Below are 24207 nucleotides of genomic sequence, written 5' to 3' on the forward strand. Positions count from 1 at the left end.
TTTCCAAAATTGGTGCAGTGTTGGAAAGGTCCTGAGCAAGTGTGTGGAGTGTGATGACTTTGTAAATAATGTAGATGGTTTTGAAGATGGTTCGTGCCGGCAAGGAGAGCCCGTGGAGTTTCATCAGGATCGAAGTAATGTGATCATATTTCTTCAGGTATAAGACAGGCTGCGTTGTGTAGGACGCCCTTAAGGGGGTGCCAGTAAGAAGTCTGGGGAGCAGGGTATTACCACCATCCAGATGCAAGTCATTTTCTGGAAGAACCAGTCGCCCTATGGAGGAGCCAATTGCTTTCTTGGTTGGTAGAATGCAGTCTTTGTTTTTTGGCAATGTGTTCTTGGAGGCCGAGGTAGTGCCCAGGGTGAATCCAAGTGATTTAGCATTTGGTGAAATGGGGTTTAAAGCAGTGAAGGTTCACGTCATTGAGCCAGATTCGTACTGTTTTATTTCTTCTTGGCAAATAACAGGCATTTGCTCTTGGTTTGGATTGACCTTCGGGTAGGCACTAGATATCAAAGTCTGGATGAAGTGCATGAAGTGTCTGAGGTGTTGAAGCAAAGACGACTTTCAAAGAGATTTATGAATAGGCATATTCATTTTGATGCTGTTATCTGTGAATAGAGTGCCAAGCATCTCCACATAGAGGCTGAAAATGACAGGAGACAGTATGGAATCCTGGTGGATTCCACAAGTGATTGTGATCTTTTTGTACCTAGAAATGCACATACGAACAAACTGGTGTCAGTAGGAAAGGTTGGAGAAAAACCAGTAAAAAACGTTGCCGGTGAATTCTATTCAAAACATCAGGGTGTGTATGAGGGTGGGAGTTTCGACTGCCAAAAGCAGCTAAAAGGTCCAGCAATATCAGTGTGCAGGCGTCATGTTTATCTGGGGGTCAAGAGGGAATCGTCTACAATGTGCACGGTAGCAGCCTCCGTGCTGCAGCATATTCTGAAGTGCTGTTGAAGTGAAATATATATACTACTTTTTCAATGATCTTGCAGATTAATGATAGATGCAAAATACACAATTAGATGAGCTGGTAATTGGCAAGGTCATCAGGGTCTAGTGTAGATTTAGGACAATCTCTTGCAAACCTAACTCTGGTGGTGAAGAACACAAGTCAAAACAGCTTTGTTGCAGATGGTGTAGAAACAGACTGTGGGAATCTACTATTGTTTGGTTCAGGAAGAGCCTCTGCACCCAAAACACATGCTCCTTCTGCAATGAAGCGTGCAATTGTTAATGACTGAAAGAACAGCTACAGCATCTAACCTTACTACACGAATGGTGGATCCAAGTAGAGTGTGAAGAAAGTATTAATGGTTGTTCTGACCCCTTCAAGTGAATTATCTACATTTGCACCTAAAAGGCATAAGCCATCAAAAGGCGAGTCTAGAAGTTGGGCCTGGATAGCTGCAGAAAAACCTGTCAGTCTCATCCAGGGAAGCCACTTTAAAATAAATAATTTCAGAACCAATGGACCTTGAAACAGAATCTACAGAGTTCAATCGTGGCTGCTCAGTATCCTTTGCTGTATCTATTCTATATTGGCAAATCTCCATCAAAAACTTTTTAAACTGATCATGTAAAAAAAGAAAATGTTGTTCCTGAAAAATACACTCCGCTAGGAACTCCACAAGAGAGCGGTTTAAAACTGTTCACGTACTCGCCAATCCAATCACCAGTTGTACACCGACACCCAGTCAACCACTTTGCGATAAATTAGCGGATGCTTTAAAAACAAACTGGGGGAAAAACATGGTGAACTGAACTCCAGTCATGTGGCGACTAGTACTAATAGGAACGTCTTCGGTAATTTCCCTCCTCTCACCTATGAAGGAGTAGTAGACCTTGTTAGAGCCCCAAACGGCCCCTGCCCACCAAGAATAGAAGACAGCCGCTCCTCCCTTAACCATACTTCTGAATACCATCTTAGATCAGGCTACTTCCCTCCTGAATGGAAAAAGGATCCATCCTGTCACTGCTGAAGAAACCATCATTGGATTCAAATAAGCTGAAGAATTAACGTCAGATATCCCGCCTTCCCTACTTGGCAAAAATTCTTGAGAAGCACATGAACATCGCACTTTGAGTTTTTTGAGGTTAAAGAAAGTGTTGGACTCTGCTCAATTTGGTTAAGGCCAAATCATAGCACTGAGTCAGCCCTGGTAGTGGCAGCTGAGGAGTTAAGGAGCATCTTGGAAACCCAAGGGTGTGGGGTGGGAGTGGGCACGGGTGGGGTGTGTAAGGCTCCGATGATCCTGTTGGCTCCATCTGCAGCCTTTAACACTGTGAGCCAATCTGTTTGACTGGATCGCCTTGTGGAGATTGATATCAGTCACTCAGCTATTGATCTTACGCTCCTTTCTTTCCGACAGGGAACAATCTGTTTTGGGGAATTCTGTATCCAAGCCTTTCACACTGCCATGTGGCATAACTCAGGGGTCGTCACTGAGCCTCACGCTCTTCAATGTTTATGTGGGCCCTCTGACCAGGTTAATCCGTATTTTTGTCTTCTCATCAGTTGCATACGCAGAGGACACCCAAATCGTTGTGTCAATCTCTAGGAATGTAACTGAGACTGCACCATTTTAACAGCTGTATGGGTGCAGTGATTGAGTGGACGAATAACAGTCAAGCTTAATTCGGATAAAACAGAGGTTATTTGTTTTGGCAGCATCACTACATTCTGGGACCAATCTTGTTGGCCTCTGACCTTGGGCCTCCACCCAACTCCAATATCCTCAGTTAGTAATCTGGAGGTGATTCTGGCCACTCTTTCAATGCCCAGATCAACACACTTACCTCATTTTGTTTTTTTTTACTGCACAATTTAAGAAACGTTATCCACTTCATATCATATGATCTGCAGAAATCAGTGGTCATAGTGCTGGTTGTATCCAGGCTGGATTATTGTAATCCTTTATATATAGGCATTCATCAACGAGTACTAAAGAAACTTCAAACTCCACAGAATGCAGCAGCCCGACTCCTTAGGGGGGTCCCCAGGTTTGAGTCGTTTTCAAAGGTTCTGGTGGAGCTCCATTGGCTCCATGTAACTAATAGAATTGCATTTAAGGCACTTTGCTTGCCACATTAGGCTCTGCACGGCAGAGACCTGACTTCTAAAGAGAACCTTTTCCTAGTACAGCCCTAGAAGAAACTTGCGTTCAGATACCTCTAGAACAGTCAACACCCCTAAAATTAAAAGACTGAAATGGGGTGGCAGAAGTTTTGTCCACATCATGAGCCAACTTTGGAATAATTTACCGACATATCTCAGAGGTCAAGCCAACTTGTTCAGTTTTAGGAAACCTTGAGTCCTGGTTGTTTTCTCGCCCCTAGTGATTTACTCAGTTATATGCTCTTACCTCAGTGTCTAGGTTTAGCAGATACAAGCACCAAAATGGCCCCAAGCATTTGTGTGCCATATAAAACTATTCATTCATTTATTCATTCAACTCATGTGGCAGAGGAGTGTAACTGCCATTACCCACAACACACAAGAATAATATGGCAACAAATACAATGCTTTATTAGCCTCAAGAGCCCCATTTCCAAAGGCAAACCCTTTCCATGCAAGCTGATTTAAGTGCTTTGATTCTCTATCCAAACAGACTGGAAGTAACTGAAGTACTGGCAATTGAAACAGAATAAGCAGGACCACGAACCTCCCCGGGGAAAGGTGAGCACTGAGAAAGGGGGATAGGAGGATGCGGGTTTCCATTTTTGAGTAGGGTGAGGTTTCTCCCAGGCCTAGGGCACCTGATCCACAAGGGATCATTAAAAGGCACCAATCAAGCCTATTAGAATCATGGAGATCCATCATCAGCTGTGTGCTGGAATCCAGCAGTGGAAAATGATTATTTGCATCACTGTCAACACCCTTCGCATGAGGTATGCCTTACAGCGTCTGGATAGGAGCCTAATTGGGGTTCAAACAATTCTTCCGAATGCTGTAAGGAGTACCTCTTTGTGATAGAGGAAAAATGTCCAAATAGTCCTCCTAAGAAAGTGGACAGCCTTACACAAAATCTGTACCACTGACATCAATGCCAATATCTGTGTCAAGGTTAGAACACTAAGCACCTTAGGGGTGACAATTTGCTCCGAAGTTGGTTTTGAGGACACTACCTGAGTGAGAGGTACCAAGACCAGCTCTGATAGCTCCTCTATAAGACAACTGTAACAGAAGTACATTGCACTGAAAAGGTATTTTAATGACCAAGATTATCATTCTGCATGGTTTGTGAGAACTGCCAACATGGTGTCCCTGAAAGCCTCGGTGTGGGAGTCTGCTCTGAAGAAGACCTTTCCCCTATGATATTTTAGATTTCCATCTGTGCCTAGAAGAAGGGCACTTAAGTTCATTTTTTGTGCTTCTTGTTAGACAGGATACAAGATCTTGACCTAGTTTTAGACCTGGATCAAATCCTGGCTCTGCACCTGGTAGACCTTGTATGGCCTTTTTAATGAAACCATCATAAATGTAATCTGAATTTCCCTGATAGACTTCGGTTTCATGCAGAAGGGAAGATCACAAGACTTGGCATCATGATGAGGATCCAGACCGCATCAACACTTGTGGTAGGGATCAGTAACCAACATCAGTTGGTGACAAACAAGACTTATGAACTGCTGCTCATGTCACCAGCGGATGTTGGTTACGGATTGAAGCAGTGTTGCAGAGGTCCTGAGCAGGTGTGTGGAGTGTGATGATTTTGTGAATGATGTAGATGGTTTTGAAGAGGATACAGGCAGACAAGGGGAACCCGTGGAGTTTGTTTAATCAGGATGGGGGTGAGGCCCTGGATGAGACATGCTACATTGTGAAGGACGCCCTTAAAGGGATGCAAGTATGGAGTCTGGGGAGCAGTACATTGCTATTAACCAAATGCAAGAGTACGAGGGCTTGAACAGCAGTTCTGAAGTTTTCTGGAAGAAACAGTCACTTTCTTGATTGGTAGCAGTCAGTCTGTTTTTTGACAATGTGTCCCTTGAGGGGGAGGTTAGAGTCTAGTGTGAATCCACGTGACACGGCATTCGGTGAAATGAGGTTTGACGCCATCTAGGTTCATGCTATTGAGTCTGGTTTGTACGTTTTTTTTATTTGTTCAAGGCAAATAACCGGAATTCTGTCTTGATTGGGTTGACCTTTAGGTAAGCACTAGACATCCAAGTCTGGATGATGTGCAAGGAGTGTCTGAGGTGTTGAAGCAAAGAGAACTCTTCAAAAAATGTCAACTATCAACAATTATTTGCAAAGCCAATAGATCTCGCCTTTGGGACCTACAGGCTTAGTCAGTGGTTGTAGCCATGCTGCACAGCATCAGTCATGCTGTTCAGCATGGCTAGAGTTTATTTTTTTTTTAACTGTTCTGTCATTTTGTTGGCAGAGGCACGGCATGCGTATGCCTGCACTTACAAAGTTGAATTTTATAGTAATTCCAGTTATACTTACCTTAAGGTTGCATTCTGAACTCTTCAGTATGTGTGTTAACCTACAGATATACGCTTCATTCTTCAGAAAAATAAAAGGCTCAGTCAGCCCACTCAAAATTTCAGACCCCGAGCTTTAGGGTGCACATTTATTTTCTGCCACATGTGCATTAACCTACTGATTTATGGAACCAGCAAGAGAAGGATGAAAGGCAGAGTCGGCTAATCATGCAACATCCTAGCAACTGGCATATCTAGAGGGTGGTGAGAGAGATGTCTGCAGCAGGAGTTCAACCCACCTAGCTGTTGTAAACCTGAGAATGAATGTGTCGGTGCAGCATGGAGGGTGAGGGAGTGACATTTAATAGGCTCCGCTGCTTCAACCTGGCCATTGACAGTTGTGCTGCGTGGGGGAGGATGGTTGCAGTCCGCACTGTCTCATGTAAGGATGATGGATGTGTGGAGGGGAGGACTCTGGAGTTTGACTGCACTTGCAGCTCTCAGGCATCAGGAGAAATCCCTATAAATGTATAAGGCATGACAGGAAAATAACAGCACCTTCATGCAGGAAAGGGCTGTGCTGGATGCATACCATCTGCAAAAATACTGCAATCAAGGCAAGCTCGGGTGCAGAAAGATTATCAATATTATCATTATTATTAGTTAGCATTTCTTAAGTGCGTAACTACCTTAAGGCATCCCAGCGCTAGCAGCAGAGCAGGAGAAGGAATGAAGCTTACAGGTTGCTGTTATGAAATAATGTTTTCAAGGGGTTTCCAAAAGTGAGATGACCGGTCTCTGAATGTATTTGCAGGGGCAGTGTATTACAGAGCTGCCATTGTTATACGAGCAGGAGCTACCCCCACTTCACATCCTTTGGATTTTGGGGATGACTGGCAGGCTCAGGCAGCAAAGAGGTTTCCTAGGATAGTAGAATGTAATGAGGGGCATGTAAATAGAAGGCCCTTTGCCCATCAGAGTTTTGTGGGCTATACAGAGGGATTTAAATTTGATCTTCTCCCGAATGGGTAGCCAGTGTAGGGTCTTCAGGCATGGCTTCGCCGATTGAGTTCTGGGAGTCCCAAGCAGCATCCTAGCTGCGCAATTCTGGGCAACTTGGCGTTTCCTTATGGTAGATTTAGGCGCGTCCCAGATAAAAATAGTCACCAAAGTCTAGACACGACAGGACCAGGGCCTGGACCATACTTCTAGACCCCCTAGGGAGGAGGGAAAGAATTTTCCTCAGCGTTCTGAGGATGCCGTAACAAATACCAGCCACTTCCACCGCTTGGTGATCAAATTTTAATGATTTATCGAGCCACACCCCCAGGCTTTGGGGGTGGGTGCGTGTCCCACACATGTTGGCGGTTGCAATTTGAGGTCTGAGTTGGGCAGATTGCCCAGATACATTATTTCAAATTTGTCTCTATTAAGGCTGAAGCATGAGTGTTGCATCCAGGTTGCCACCTTCCCCAGCCAGGATTCTAGGTCAGCAGGAGCATTATGGGGTGATTTAGGGAAACTACTAGCTTATCATCCGCATAGGTGACAATTTTTATCCAGAATGGCAGGACGATGTACGCCAGCGGCTTCATGTACACGTTGAAAAAGGTAGGACTCAGGGAAGATCCCTGAGGTACTCCATACCTCAGAGGTAAGCACCTGGATGTGGATTCTCCAGTAAATACTTGGAATATTCTGCCACTGAGGTATGATTGGATCCATGAGATTGCTCCTCCCGACACTCCTAAGCCTGTTGAGGAGGATGGTAAAATTGACGTGTCGAAGGCAGCACTCAGGTTGAGGTGAATGATGGCTACTGCTCCTCCCTGGTCAATTATCTTTTTTGATTCCTCTACTATGGTAATAAGTGCTGGTTCCGTTCCCAGAAGGGGACGGAAACCAGTCAGAGCGGTGTAGGAGATTATGGGATTCTAAGAAAGCAGAGAGGATGGAGTTAACATGTTTTTCCAGGACCTTACAAGACCAATGGTAGCAGGGATATTCGACGATAGTTACTCAAGACATCCGGATTTAGGCTTGGTTTCTTCAATAAAGCTCTCACCATGGCGTGTTTCCAAGAAGATGGGACCTGGCCATTGGTGATGGAGAGATAAAGCAGTTTATGTAGCGTTTAAAACACCTGGGTATCTAGGTGCTGTTGTGGTAACAGATGTTGTTACCAATCACACTAGCCCTCATGTTATCCACCAGGAAGAGCAAAAGGGGAGTCTTATTTACTAGTCTCAGTGGTGCATGTTTGCACGCAGATATTCCAGAAGCTCCAAAAGTATGTTTGTGTGCATTGAGGTGTGTGTGTGTTTGCTGGGAGCAGAGTGTGCTATGTACGCCCCCCCCCCCCCCAAAGGACATTAAACATTTTTTTAAACTATATATGTTTTGTTTATCACTAATACCATGCGAATGAAAGAACAAACAGCACCTCGAAGTGATAAGGAGTAAAAAGTTGAGCAATTTAAATAACATAACAGCTATCCTTAACAGGCCATACAACACTCTGATCGTTATGAATAAGGGTGGAAGAATGGCAGCAAAACTGCTTTTCTGTGGCTTTCTACAAGTCTGTGCAAGTATCTTAATTAAAGAGCATCTCAAGTAGCCCGGCTTTCAAAGGGTGATTTTGTTGCAACAACCGCAGGCATGTTCTAATTGGCAGAGCACCATTCTCCCACAGCAGAATAAAGTCAGTTGTTGAATGAGTAATTGTAGTCCAGTTTAGCTGGGCAGTGAAAGACCCCAGTCTTGCAAACTTTTTAAGGAAAAATCTTTGACACATTCAAATACCTACTTTGACATTATTAAAATACAGGTTCAACAATAGATGAGTAATATAAACATAAAAAATTCAGGCAATACAATTTGCCTACAATTACTTTCGACGTCATATGTCTGAGATGCAGCGAGACAAGGGAGATTGAGGTGTTCCGACGCATAAACACTCCCGTCTCTCAATGCACATCATGCATGTGTAGTGAAGCATCTATGCTTTTCCTGCCACTGCTTACTGGAGTGCTTAAGCCTCTCGAAAATACACTTTCACCAGCAGATAGACGCAGATCATTATGTACCACTACTCCAACAACCCGTCTTCCAACACAGGCGCACAACCCAGGCCAATAAGAAACTAACCTGGCAACAAAAAAAAAAAACAAGGCACAAACAACGCAAATATAGGGGGTGGGCAATTAAACCACGTGGGACTGGGGTAAAGAACAACAAGCAGCAAGGAAGGGGGAAAACGCAGGGTGGGAACTATCGACAAGCTAATGACCAGGCACGCACAGATGAGGGAGAAGCAAAAAAAGATGCAAGGGTGAGGAGGAGCCTGGCTAATGACGAGGGAAGAAGGCAAAAAAAGCAATATAGAGGGAGTAGCAGGCAGTAGGAGTGAGAGGTAGAAGAAATAGTGCCTCAATCACATCGGGAGTATCGGTCGGGCATGGATTAACTTTATATCTGTGCTTGGTTCCTGCTCTGCAGAAAAGATTGTATGTGAAGTCTGGCATGCACTGGTCAATTAAGGAGGCTGCAAAGAGTGACACTGCAGCCAACAAATGGTAAGCAAAGTGCGGGCTAAATGCCCTTTTTAGGTCTCTGCTCTTGACGGCACATGCGCTGCCTCGAAAGAGACATGCTGTATCTATTTCATCAAACCACAGAAGATGATGGACGGAATGTTGCACATTGGCAAAACATTCACCCCCAGTCACAGATCTGGGTTTAATCCATCATTATTTTGCTCACCATGCCACCCCAGTTCAGACATGGCCATATGCAAATCAGTCTTGACCCTGTGCCTCATGGGAACAGTCCAGCCCGAACTGCCAAGTCATGTCTTCCCTGGACCGGAATCAAGCATCCCAGGACCGGTTTCTGGCTATCAGGCATCATCAGCCAGGATAGCTTGACTCCAGTGGCGAAGTGAGCACGGGACCGTCGTCTGGGCATACCCTTCCCACATAGGGCGAACAGCAAAACACACAAGATGATGGACGGAATGTATCTATTTCATGGTCTTATACCCCGACCACAGGCTTCCCATTAGTGACACCATCGTCGCTCCATTTTTCACTCTCTCCATTTGTCCATGGCATGCATACTACATGCCTTTTCCTCTGTTTACCACTCCCTGAGAGCAGGAAATAAGTACACTATCCTTCCACTGCTCTGATTTTATGACCATTGTAGGGATGAACCCGCCTCAGAAGAGGAGTGTTTTCACGTTCTCCAGCACGGTTGTAAACCGCCTTCGTATTTTAACTTGCTCTTGAAACACCGATGTGGAACAAGAGGCTTTCGCGCTGCAGCTGGGAGATGAATTTGAGTTTTGGATTTCAACAAGCCTAGTTATTTTGGCTTCCTCTGCCCGTGCCATTGTCACGAATGGGAAGACAGTGGTTAGAACAAGGAATTTATTCTAGCACAAGGGTGTGGACGGCTCTGGGTGACCTTTCCTACGGCAGGCTCGACAGTGTTTTAGTGTGAGTACTGCTCAAGTTGGATAGAATTCATTTGCACTGGGCTATCAAAGGCGGCCATTGTTCCGCTGGCTCTGGACATAGGGGTCAGCTACAAGGGCTCACATATTGCCCAGGGCAAGGAAGGAAAGTGCTGCACCAAATTCTTCTGCAGCATCAGCAAAAGCATTTAACATATTTTTCATTGCTGACTGCCTCGGGAAGACGCCCCCCTTTCATAGCAGGAAGTTCTCTTCTAGCAAGAGGGAGGACGAGACACACTGCCTCATTATGGGACCCACGTGTATTTTACAGCTGCATCAAGCAGCGTGCTGCTGTGGGCACCTGGCCTGAGTGATCGGAGACTTTCACTGGGTTGGGAAGAAGGCGTGGCACCCCTCACTCCCACTCAAACACTAGCTTCTGTAAACATTGCTGCGAAGCGGGCTCGCTTCTCTACAAGCCACCTGTAATGAAGCGCTATAGGAAGGAACCCTTGTGCTTTCGAATGTGCGAGGTGTGCATTGTGGTGTGCGATGTTGAGCTGATGGCCCGCTTATAAACGAATGTAAAGGAAGAAAATATGCACCTACAGAAGGAACTGGTCTTCTGGTACCAGAGGATAAAGTGCGTGAAAGGCAAAACCATTGCATTTTAAAAAAATAGACACGATTTGGTTTTTGCTGGTCACCATTTAAGTTTTGCTGGAACAAAGGCTGAAAATAGAACTGCTGCTATTTTGTATGAGGCCTGTCTCAAAGGCCTGTAATGGGCATCATTGCTTTCGTTTTTGGACGTTTCGGTTTAATAAATGATGTATTTCTTTCGTTTTACAAAATGTAATAAAAAATGTCAACACAAAAAAAGACTGCATTTGAGTACAAGGCAGCGCCTGTGTATTAAGAGTGTCGACTGTGAGCTGAGCTCAGAGGGGTGTCGATGTTACAATATATTATAGTGGTCATGGTTTCGTCTTTACGTCTCTGCTCTAGACAGTGCCTTTTGCCCCTCGGGCTTTTTAAATACAGCTCACAATGAGGGGGGATTATAGTGCCATATAATGGGTCTGTGTCAGTGCGGGGTATCCACCATGGCAGATGAACAGCATATGAAGCCACCGCGATCACACTGGGAAACACTGGAGCGTACCCAGCAGTTGTCCACTGCAAAGGCGCCCAGAGCACTCCACATGTCTATGGGCTTTCAACACGCTCAGCGCTCTGGTTGGTTGTTTGGCCCGCCTTTCCAAATTTCTTTGCTCTGGTTGGTGAATAGTGTACATCTGTCCCGCCTTTGGGTGCTTGACTCCCTCACAGCGGACATCACTGATTGTTCCTTTTTGTTGGGCCATCTCTGGCCATCTGTTGCCTCCTCGCTCGCACCCAGTCAGTGCTGCCGTACTTCTTGTGCCGCTGCTTGTTTTGACAGGGCATTACCTTGCTTTGCATTTGGTTGGCCATCTGTTGCCTTCTCGCGTGCACCCCCTCCCTCCCATCATTGATGCTGTCTTTCCTGCGCTGCTGCTTGTTTATTAGGTCTCGGCTCGAAGGCTGCGCTTGCGCAGTCTCGATCCGAGATTTAATGACTTGGAGAAGAGGGGCTTGAACCCGCCCCTCTTCTCCCCTGTTCTCCATTGGCTGGCCTCTTCAATGCTGGCCAGCCATTGGAGAAGAGGTCCCGTCACTCCGATCAGGCCCCGTCCTTTTCGGATCGGGGGTGTGTTTTTTTCAGAAAGTCTAATTATCTCCTCCAGCCAATGGCAAGAGGAGATAACAGCAAAACACGCCCCAGAATCCGAAAACGCCGCTGCGTTTCTCCGAGGCATTTCTGCTTCGCCTCGGTGAAAGGCGGTGGTGTCGGGATTAGCGGAGCCAATGTCCATTTAGAGGTATAAAAACACCCCAGGATATCTGCTTCAATCGCCCTTTGTTTCAATTTGGAGGCTAGGTGAGGGAATACCGTCCGAAACGTCTACTCTTTCACCCAGGCTCTCACACAAAGACCGGGCACGTCACCTGCCAACTGCTTTCTCAGTAGAAGTACCGACTGGTCGGCCATAGTGCGGGGCGTGGACTGGAGGCGCTCCGGGTCAGAACACAGGGCCTGCAAGGAGCCTAGCTGCCATAAGCACCCCAATATCTCCGGCCCAGACAGACTCTATTCCCCCTTCTGCCCCAGCCTTCAGCCACGGACATAGAAGAAAGACAAGCGTGCCAGAGGTTCCAGTGACCGAATTCACGCCTTAGTAAACAAAGCGGCCATGTTAAAGCTTGTGTCTTTTGTTCTTATTCAAGTGAAAATATAGTACATTACAAGGTGCAACTTTTTAATTAACTTTGTGACACATGTATTCACAATGGTGCATTTCTAGACGTAATTATTTATAATAAACGTTAATACAAAATTAGACATCGCTGTTCAATTATATCTTTATAAAATATTTATTGTAATTTAATTAGTAAGTCCTACTTAACCTACGAGAAAAAAATTCCTTGAACTTTGACCAAAAATTATTGAAACACTGGTGTAATACTTCCTTTTCAAGACGCCCCTATATTTCAGCACCACTGACTAACTTTTTCTGCCAATTGGCTGTTTTACGTCACTGAATGAAGGCGGGCTATTTCAACGTTAAACTGACTTCGGAATAGTCTGCCCTCTTTTTCACGTGTTGTTTTGCCGTCTTCTATGTCTTTAACCGTCAGTTGTTCTGTCGCTGACTCTACGCATGCGCAGAATGCTCCCCACTCTTCCTGGTTACGAGAGGAAGCCGAGTCCGAGGATACGGGAAAGCAACGGGATACAGGAGGGAGGCGTCAGACGATGAGAGGAGATAGGTGAGTGGCAAAACGGAGGGCATGAAAGGGGAGAAGAGGCATAGCTAGCTATGCACCTTTCCACCCTATTTAGTTAGCATATTCTCTTTTTGTAAATAATAATACTGCTGTTTCCGGTTTTTTTAATTACGAAACTCCGTTGAACGTAGCAAGAGAAAATACCTGCAAATCACTATCAAGCGGCCGCCTAATGGGTGTGTGGAAATAAAGTGCAGCTGCAGGGCGCTCCGGAACCTCCCCAGGCAGTTTTCTTTCCATTAAGTTTTTTCCCCCGCAGCCGCCCCCTCTCACTCTCTCGCGGCACTCTGGATTGGGTTCTTCCTGGACCACCCCCCGTTTGTCACACGTTTTCGCGTTGTCAGGATAACGCTGAGAGGTAGCCGAAGGCAGTCCGCTGCCAGTACCATGTGCATCTTACATGTACCCCATCAACCACCTCGCCTGAGTTTAGCCTCCCAAGTGCCACCTTGCCTGCTTATTTATGAAAGAAGAAAACCGGCCACGACGAAAAACGTGTGTATTGTGGTTAAGATGGAAAGGAAAAAGCAAAACACACAAAGAAACCAACAATCTCAGGGGCCGCCCCTCTAAATTACCGAGTGAGTGGAGGAATAATTAGACTGAGAAAAGAGCAGTCAGCAACTATTACATTTGTTTTTTATCCAAAACGTTCTATAATAGGTTTAAATCCGGTGGCCTAGGCGACGTGACATCAGTACAGGTCCAACCCGGCAGCAGGAGGCTTAACCGGGGCCTCGCCACTTTCTACCGGCCGGACAAACTGACCTTGCTCAGCTAGCATGACATCTGCCTCAGCGAGGTATTGCTGGCGGAGCCCATGCACGCCTAGCTGCGGGAGAAGCTGTCGGACTACGGAGCGGCCAAGGAGCAGCTGCTACAGAAGGTCACTGCCTTACAGGTGAGCGAGGGGTGGGCCTACTGTTGCATCTCTGTGACCGCAGCCTTACCTGTGTTTCACCTGCATTTATATAGCGCTTACTACCAAAGACGAGGCGTTAGGCGTATTATTGGTACCAACTGGGACTCGGGCACCCTGCCCTGACATTATGTGTTGTTGATTGGGGGTGTTGTCAAGTGACCAATGTGAATAATTGGAATTTAAAGACTTGTTCTCATCTCTGCGCCACTTGCCTTCTGGCATCATCACAAGTCAGGTTTTTCATCTCACTTAAAGCCTTGGCTAAATGTATTATTCTGTCTTGCTCCCATCTATTACAGAATGAGGCAGGTATGCCTCCATAGACACAATCCCAGCATAGTTTGGCATAATAAAGTCACCCCCTTATCTTGTCCTGTTAATACCAAGGCATAAGATGCCACTTTACCAGTTGCCCCAGAATGGACTGGGTGGGAAGAAGGGAAATGGATGAAAGTGAGGAAGCAGGGCTCTGAGTAAATAAATTACCAGTAAGTAATTGAGGCATTACCACCTCGTGCTTCCCTCCATGACAAAATGAGATAGAGGAAAGCAAGAATCCAGGAAGCTTAAGGTTGCATGTTGAAATTCTTTATTACAAAGCATGACTGGGTGAACAACTTTATTGATTTAGTTGTTTAAAATCGTTACACTTATTGGATGCCACACAATAAAAATAAGACTGTCCTTAATACTTGGTAGAGGCAAGAACATTGGGACCAAAAACATCTTTAAGTTCCAAATCCTGTATTATCCTGTACATGTTAATAAAGCTACATGGCGTATACAAGGTGGCTGCCCTGCATATTTCTGCAATTGATGCCCTCTGGACTTATTTCATATAAGGAGACATCCCCTTGTGGAGCTACCTTGCACCCCAAAAGCCTCCTCATAAATCGTTGCCCTGTATGCTAATGATAGTAGATATCTTTATTTTTTGTATTCTTTTTATTGAAGAGCTTGCAATAATAGCACAAAGAGCCCCATAACTGGCTCTGTGTGTGTGGGTGGGAGGCTCTGTGTGTGTGTGTGGGTGGCTCTGTGTGGGGGTAACTCTGTGTGTAGGTTGCTCTATGTGAGTGGCTCTGTGTGTGTAGGTGGCTCTGTGTGTGTGGGTGGCTCTGTGTGAATGGGTGGCTTTGTGTGTGGCTCTGTGTGTGGGTGCAAATGCAATAGGTCTCGCATTTGAGAGAGATTAAGCTATTGACATTGTAAATAAAAATGCTGTTTCTTTAACCCCTTGCATGCCCGCCCCTTTCCCCGCCCAGTGCCGCGCCTTCCATTAGCGGGCGGAGTTCATGACGAGCTGGACTCGTCATGGGCACAGCGCCACCGCAGCCCATGACGAGTCCAGCTCGTCATGGGCACTGAAGGGGTTAAATGTTTTAAAAACAAAAACATAAACAAAAATAATGTCATGAGCAATGCCAATAGCTCTAACTTTAACAATGCCGAGACCGTTGCATTGTAAATGCTTGTTCTTCCCCTCACTGAGCCCTCATTTGTGCTCAACTTGCTTCGGATAGTTTAATAGCACCCCTTCTACCAGTCCGAGTAGAAAGCTGAAGATTGGTGTGACAGTGTGAAATTCTTCACCATCTAAACAGGCCGGATGCACACTGGTGAACACTGCGAGGCATCACACTGCTTTTCAAGTCCACAGGCTACAATTTGTAAATACTACCAATGCATGGCAAGTGGATGACACCGCTCCATCCTACTGGACTGAGCGTTGGGTGGCTCGGTCTTTTACTGCCAGCAACGCCCAGCGGAACCCTTTGACAATCACATACAACTCTTTAAAATCAATGAGATCATTTACAGAGAAGCAGGCAGCTGTTTGGGTCATTTGCTGCCGTCGACATTGACTCACTTCTTTAAAATACACAGCATCGTGTCGCAGTAAGAGTCCACGAAGCAGCTACATCTTCTAATCCCATACGGAGGGTGTCTTTGCCTTTGTGCTTGCACAGCACTTCACTGCCTGTGTGCTGCCTTTTGGTCAGATGTAAACACCACATCTATACATGCATTCATACACACTGAAGGTTTGCATGTGTAAACAGCACATCCCAGTGGTATTTTCCTATTCTAAGTCCTCTAGCAGGGTCTGGTCCCGTTGGGAATTCCTCAGCGTAAGTCTTTCAGAAAGTGCTGCTAGCTGCTACTCTGGTCCCATTGGTAAATCCTCATTCTAAGTCCTCTAAATAGTGCTGATAGCTACTTCTCTGTTCTCACTGTTTCTTATTCTAAGTCCTCTAGAAAGTGCTGCAGCTGTGTCTGTTCCCAGTAGTAACTCCTCATTCTAAAACTTCTAGGCAGTGCTGTTAGCTGCTTCTCTGGTCCCAGTGGTAATTCCTCATTGTAAGTCCTTTAAGCAGTGCTGCAGTTGTGTCTCTGTTCCCAGTGGTAAGTCCTCATTCTTAGACCTCTAGACAGTGCTGTTAACCGCTTATCTGGTCCCGCCGGTAATTGACACATCTTAAGTCCTATAGGCAGTGCTGCAGCTGCTCTTTGGTCTGATCAGTAATTACTCATTCTGAGGCCTCCAAACAGTGCTGCAGCAGCGTCTCTGTTCATACATCCACTACACTCCAAACCAAAATACAGAGCTATTGGTGTTGTAAATGACATTGTCTTTTTCCCATAACTCTCAAAAATGAGAGACCTATTGCATTCAAATTGCTTGTGATGTATGCCTCTGGGAAACCTTTGTTAATGCTGGCCAGCACATGATTTGCTCAGGAGTCTAGCACAGTTTGTTATCTTTTCATACAGTATCATGCCTGAGATCGGGGAATGGCTTTTATTTTTATTAGGGTGCATATGATTAATGATCCGGCTTGATTTTTGTAAATCACATTGCATGCCATGTGAATTAAAACACAAACTAAGTTTTCAATATACCACGTTTTAAAAGTTTCATCCTGAGTTCTAGGTTTGGGCACCTTTGAAATTTTGGCTACAGAGTTCCATACCATTATTCATGTACCCATAAATTCAGAGCCTTCGGCTGCTGTACATGGGAGTGCGGTGGGACTCTTCCAGCGCTCCCCTCCATAGGGCATGTGGGCGCTTTACATGGTACACATTTCTTTTTTGTGGGGCACCCTTGGCTTTGCATTACCTAATTTGCTATTAATAATTAAGTAATGGCAAATTACCTAAAGCAAAACCACCTATGGCGAACAAATAGCATAATATTACATAATAACAATTCGTTATTTACCAAATAGCTATTACATAATATTAAGTAATCGCAAAATCTCTGGTCATTCCTTACATACATAGCATTTTGCGATTACCAAATAGTGATTCGGTAAAAATCGCAATTTGGTTATCGAAAAATGCTTATTTGATACATGTGGCCCATAGGGTGGGCACAACTGATTATGTCCGGTATCTGCACATTACATCTGCCTCAATAATACCTTCTGGAACCCTTCTTTTCAAGCTCTGGTTTACAGATTAGCATGAGCAATTTTTAGGTCTTGGCTAGACAGCGCAGGCTCTTCGAGACATTATGTTTCCATACATTGATGTTACAACCCGCCCATAGCTCATCACTGGTGTTTGCTTCAGTGTCGCTCTTATTTGCTCCATTCCAGTTTGTGGAGCATGCATGCTTCATGTCCTCTTCTTGTGTTTGGCCCTCTCCTGGAGCATGGACCAAGTACTTGTGACTTCTTCTGCTCCCATCTTCACAGCTAATTTTTTGTGTTCAAGCACTCCATATGAGTGCTTGTGTTTTAAGGCCGTCTCCCATATCCCCGTCCATGTTGCTGCTTTTCCTTCACACCCACCACCAGTCCATGTTGTTGCTTGTCCCTCCCAGTCCCCTGTCCGTGTCCTCCCCCTCCCCCCCCGACCCTCGCTCATGTTTGGCTTTTCCCATGTCTGTCTGCTCTCTTCCTCCTGTTGTGTATGCTACTTCCCGCCACCCCATTTTCTGTGCGTTGACCCTCTCCCTCTTGTTGTTCCAGCAACCATAAAAAACAAAGCTGTAGGACGTGGACATCTCTGACCAGGTCATTGCACTTTTTAACCTTCTCCCCACCAATCCGCCACTCCCTCCCGTGTTGTGTTGCTTTTCTTGCCCCTCCTGCTACACAAAAAAGTACTATGATGCAGCTAGCGCTGACTCAGTCATACTGCTTTATTCCATAACTTTCAGCAGTGTAGAACAGCAGCAGTGCTGCTATACAACAAAGCAGAAATACACTGACATTAAAAAAGCCAATAGCTCTTGCATTGCCGTGACCTATTGGCTTTGCCAATGCTTGTTGCAAACTGTAGTGTCTCGCAAACGAAAGCATGAGCTGGTGAATGCTCTTGCAAGCTCAATCTTAAAAACAGATTAAGATTTGGTGAAAGAGTCACCAATGGCTCCAGAGCCTAATCTGTAAAGGTGTCAAACTGACAACAAGGGAGCTCAAGTGTGAGCATCACATCTAGTGCAGTCTTGCCATGTGGATCAGGAAGCCGTTGAATAGGGCCAGTGACTAGGAACAGCTTGAAACAATTTCCAGGTTCACTTAAGGAATCTGCAAGTGTGAGTATTCATTAGACTGCAGAAGTTCTGTCTATTTTACAAACAGAGTGTCATATTCATCTAATACTATATCTCGCCACTAGGGCATTTTTTACTGCAGGACTTTGCCACATCAATGTTTTTTTTCTTTTCTTTTTTTTAAACTTAAAAACAGTTCTGCAAGTGGCTATCATACTTATTTCGAAAATGTACCTGGGTTTTTGGAGCAACCGTTTTCTTGCTTGATAATAAACTGCACCAATCAATGCCCGCATCTGTTCCTGCATCCAGCGCACATCATCTGGAATATCAGGGAACCAGTCAACTAACCTATTGACAAAACAAAATGAAACAAATTACCATTAAAAGGATTGTCTGATGAAATAACATTTTATGAAATCACTTTTGCTTTACAGGTTTAGTCGCATGAGGAAACAAGCAATGTAATAGGTCTCGCATTTACGCAAGTTTAATCTATTGGCATTGTAAATAACAATGCCTTTTATTTCGGTTTTAACTCCTTCAGTGCCCATGACGAGATGGTCTCGTCATGGAGCGCGGTTGCGCTGTGCCCATGACGAGACTATCTCGTCATGAACCCCGCCCGCTAATGCAACGCCCGGCACAGGGCGGGGAAAGGGCGAGGCACTGAAGGGGTTAAAAACTAAAACAAAAATAAAAGGCATTGTTATTTGAAACGTCAATAGCTCAAAGTCGCGTAAATGCGAGACCTATTGCATTGCTAGTTAGATCAGTGAGTAGAAACGCTCCCTTTCGGCCCACGCGGAAAATTATTTAAATAAACAAGCGTGCCCTCTAAAGTGAAAGTGGACCGCGCCGCTATGTAAATAAAAAAAAAATAGTGCTTACCGACTTAAGGAGACCGTGTAACGCCACAAATAAAAGATCTAGTCCTCATGGGAAGTAACAAATGGCGACAGGGCGGTAATAAGGAAGGACTAACAAGCCTCATTATCAATCGGAAGCCGGTATTTACCAAGGACAATGACACCAGCCAATCAAAAATATGGGAGGAGAGTAGGCGAGGTTTCCACAGCATTCTCGACTACTGCATGCCTCGCAAAGCGAGCTGTGCATGCGTGCTGCCGCTACGCTCGACCTAAAAAAGAAACTCTTACCAATGGGATGAAGAAGAATAGGACTATAAAAATAGCTATGCAGCAGTCTTACCAAAAGATGTGGAACTACGTATAAGGCATATTAATAATTCAAAATATAAATGTGTTCCAAATATGACTCTGATTGCGTATTTTGTTAAGTATGTGGAATTTGTTTTTGGCAGTTAATTAAAAAAAAATACCAACATGCATATTTGCATTCAAAAGCAATAAAGATATTCTTCTTAAAATGTATTTTTCAGTCTTGTTGGGCCCTTTTTACAGAAACAGTATCGCTGTGGTTCACTCATGGAACTTTGGACTATTGAGGTGAAATATAAATGGTGATATTGTGAACTAAATTAATTTGTAAAGCACCCTTCAGTGCCCACAAGATGTATTTAAACATCAAATAATGAGCATACACTAATTTATTCTGTAGTTGAACTACACCTTAACAACATTGACTTTTTCTGAACTTAGGCAAAAGTATATATTTGCTTGTGAGCACTCCTTTTACCAAGCATTATGGAAATATTTTAAATGCGTTTTTAAAATAATATTCCACATTCTTGTAGCCTTTCGTGGTGGTGCCATAGAGCTGGGCATTCATCTAGCACTAGTAGTGCTTAATTTGAGCCGTTGGTTTCCGGTGCTCGGCACTGGCACTTATTCGTTAACACAGGTGAGGGTGACAGTGTGCCACAAGGTGGCGCTGTCTAATTTAGAGATGAGAACAACAATAGTTAATTATTACTTCAATATACAGTAAAAGTTACTATTATCTGATACACAACTCATTCGTACAGCTTTGGGGCAATAAATAGTTGGTTAATAGTTGTGTTACTATCATTGGCAGCAGTGGCAATGTGTGGCTCAAGCTGCAGTGGCCACCTGACCAGAGCGCTGGCATTTATTTTCTTACACTGAGCACTAGCCTTGGTTGGGATTATGCTACCTTGTGGAGAGATTTGTGGGAAGATTTGACGATTTACTGTTACTTTAAACATAATTCATAAGAAGTTCAGGATACGCATCTGTAATTTGGGGAAGTTCTGAAGACATATTTTGATATGTACATTTATCCTGGGCATTTATATTAACAACTTTATTTGGTGTCATTTGGATTTCCCTTATGTGTAACTTCTAGCTATACGCTGGAGAACAAGTGCGACACTGCAGGAGATGCCACTTTGCATGAAATAACTGAATGGGCCTATCGGTTCTTTCATTGGTGTAGGTGGCCAGATGTCTGTCTCAGTCGCGTGAACTGGTGCTTATCTGTCCCTAGATGCCAGCGCTTCGCAACAGCAGACGCTACTCTTACTCAACTCAATATTACTCATTGCATTACCACCTCAAGATTAAGAGGCTGAATGGAACATGCGGCGATCAGAATCTGTCCTTCCGATGACGCAGCTACTGCAGTCGATGTATTAGTCCACCAAGCAATCTTTTAGGAGTCTTGTAGCGCACTCTTTTCTACTGTGTGCCTGATGGATTATATATATATATATATATATATATATATTTTGTAAACAAAATGTTTATTGTTTTATGACAACACAACCATATACTGTGAAGGTGGGTCAATTATTGAGATAGTAATAGTCAAAAAGAATTACAGCGCTTGAACGGCATCCGCTAGCTATATTTTGAATGCGCATAGTTCACAATAGTTCGTGTGATGCAGATAATACTTGCAACTCCATCCTTGCACAGGTATCGAACAATTCTCGCTCACCCCCCTCCCCCGCCACCTCTAGAATTTCCCCCCACGGATCACGGTATCAATGATATCTCCCTCCATTGTGGGCGGTAACAACGGTCAGTCCTGAATGAAGTCAGGCCTCACTAGGTGCCTCAACTGCGTGGCCATCCTTGGGATCTGGATTGGAGCGTTTGAGCTGTCAGGAGAGTTCACATCGGCTGATTCCAGACATTCCACCAAGGTGTCCCAGGCTCTAGCTTTTTCCACTGTTGAACGCCCCTGTATCGCCTCCCGGAGTAGTATGGCACTCTCATACCCTGCCCCCTGTAATAGTGTGTCCTTCCATGTGTCTACTCGGAAGCTAGTGACAGCCTTCCACCTCATCCTGATTTCACACTTTGCTAGTATCAGGGCAAGCTCCACGAACTTAGTGCCACCACTGGCAACACTTCCACCCACACAAACACATAGCATGCATGCTAAATAAATAAATACACAACACAACTTTTGTTTGGATAAATATTGCTGCAGTTTATTCCATACAACACTATGCAATATGGTGAGTTATCTTACAGGCGATCCAAGGGCAGGCAGCTGTAACCAACTGTGCTGCTGTAGTGAGGACTGCTATTTATATACGTACATTGCTAAGTTAGCACAACCGAGTTAGATGTTAGAAAGCCATCTTGCCACTTTTGCTGCTTTTGCACTCGACACTGTAGTTACATGTTATTAGTTAGGAAATGCTTGCTCGCCTTTGCTTCACATGAGAACTGTCTGTTGTTCACATCCTTAACAGTGAGCTGCGACCTTGGTCTGAACATTGTGTAAAGAAACAGTCTGGGTCGCTAGACGGTGCATGTTGTTGGGTTCAGGTTGATCAGCCCACTATTTAGCCAAAACACGCACGCAGCTGCAAATACCTCAAAGTCGAGTGCTTTTAATATTACAGGCTGCATGCTTTATACACATTCGGAAGAAGAGCTTTCCCAGGAGCAGAGTATACCTGATCCTTTGATGTGATTCCACTAGGCTGATCTTTACAGTATGGGGTTCCCCATTCAAGCCTACAGACCTTCTATTAGTCTAATAATAATAATATTAGTTTACTAGCGAAAGGAAAATGGCTGTAATCCACTGTCATTTTATTATGATTTCTCCTTTCATTTTCTATGGTATTGTAACTATGCTGATGGTTTTGATTTTATTCATTTGTCTGCTTATGTTAGCCAAAGTACTCTTTAAACTTTACCGTGTCTCTGTTTACTCTTGTTGTGGACTGATATGAGAATAATTACGAACAGGTATTTCGGATTCCCACCATTCCTGAGAATACACCAAGTTGCTTGTTCTGGGTTGTCTATACATTGGGACCGCCGAGATAAACTCGGATAACGAATGGGACACTGATGCTGGTCGGTTAAGGGGTTCTGGGTTCTGAGGTGAGTTTTTGGTACACCACAATTCACTGAGGTCCTGGTTTCCTGAGCATAGTTCTGTGCATAAGCAGAATCCCTACAACATGGCGCATCGAACGTTTGGTAGATTGATTTGAAACGCCTTAGTAGTGCTTATTTTAGTCCACGACTCCCTCACTCTTGTTTCCGGATAACGGGAGTGACGGATTTAACCTACCCGTTTCTCGACTAATAGGTTCTTTCAAGCTTGATCATTAAAAAGGTTTCTTCTGAACCCTAGTGCTACTGTTAAACTCGTTGTTGATATTTTGTCCTTATGGCGGTTGACATTGCTGCACATAGCCGTGCACCTCTGCGCCGTCATTTGACGACGTATGCCGGAAGATGGGATGGCTGTCATTTTTGTGGTGAGCGCTGATGCGTCTTTCCCTTATGAGTTGTTTTACTCTTGGGTGACTTTTCCGGCGGTGAATGCTGACGATGATACGTTTCATTCCTATACTCCCACGCTGCTACCTGCAATCTATATGCCGTATAGGACACAAGAAATTCCCATTTCTGCCTGGCAGCATACCATTTGGTTTAATGGCGCCCTTCACCATGCGGTTACACCGGCTAGAATGGGCCCGTTGTCGATTGCAGGGGCCACATGGCCGGTGCTGGCCGTTTTTACGCCTCGTCCCCGCTATCTCACGGTAGCGGTGGCTCAGTTGCGGGTACTACACACAGCCCTGATTACAGTGCATAGGGCTTTAGTGCAGTACGTGTCGCGCAACGTGCAGGTGGGGGCACCTGCTGTTGCGGGACAACCAACGGACCACCACGCGCTGGTTATTAGTCCTGTTGTGGTTAATTCGGTGATGGGCAAGCACCCCCAAAATAAGGATGATTTACCTTATTGGCTTGCTGAGAAATTTGACCAACTGGAGGCGTTTTTTCCGCATACTACTCCTGTGGAGAAACACAGGATTCTCACCATTAGTTTACCGAAAGACTTAGTCCCAGATATGGCCGATTGTGACAACTGGGGCAAGGCCTTTGCCGCGACCTACTCGAAGTGCTTCGGCACTCCGTCTATGTCTGTACTTCCCTCCGTCATTAAACGTGTTCAAGAAAATCACGGTGCGGAGGCTGCTGTTGAATTAGGAATGCGGCTTGTCGGGGTGTTCGATGTGGTTGCTTCCATGGTAATGGGCAACCTCAAAGGCGATGCCATGCAGTTCCAAGTGGCTAATAAGCTGGACCGCGTGGACGAACTCGACAGGCCTAAGGAGTTCGCCAAGATAATTGCGGAAGCCTACAGAACCATAGGCCGCAGTGCCTTAGGTGTTAAACCAACTGTAATAATTCCTGATATTGTACAGCAAACTAAGGTGAGCTCGTCTGGTAAAGACGAACGCCCACATTTTCCTAAACAAAATTGGCGGGCAAAGAAACTGGGGAAGCAGCAACAGAAACAGGGGTCTCGTCCTGCCTCACCCGTACAGTCGACTAGTGAACACACATATGATCTGCGCAATCGATCTAGTATTAGGTCACCTGATAGATTTCAGGTTTCTGAACAACGTTCTACTCGTTCTTCACAGGAAACATCGGCTTCACAGTCCGGTGGCGGAGACCGTGGGAAAGGACGGTGTGCCCAAGGACGTGAGCAACCCCATCAGACTGACGGTAAAGGCAAGCAGGACGAGTCTGCACGTCAACGACCCCCGTTTCAAAAGAAGAAAGTTGCTG

General features: G+C 45.0%; 1 protein-coding gene across 2 annotated transcripts in view; it reads right to left on the reverse strand.

Moving 5' to 3' along the window:
- Window positions 1-24207, reverse strand: part of LOC146855000 (patatin-like phospholipase domain-containing protein 2) — a 312239-nt gene that overhangs the window by 15746 nt on the left and 272286 nt on the right. For both annotated transcript variants that reach the window (XM_085652465.1, XM_085652464.1), the window contains exon 8: window positions 18440-18556. In XM_085652465.1, coding sequence (XP_085508591.1) covers window positions 18440-18556 — 117 coding nt within the window. The remainder of the gene's footprint in view (window positions 1-18439; window positions 18557-24207) is intronic.

Source organism: Triturus cristatus, chromosome 4_1 (genome assembly GCF_964204655.1).
Source record: "Triturus cristatus chromosome 4_1, aTriCri1.1, whole genome shotgun sequence".
In the NCBI taxonomy this organism is placed as follows: Eukaryota; Metazoa; Chordata; class Amphibia; order Caudata; family Salamandridae; genus Triturus; species Triturus cristatus.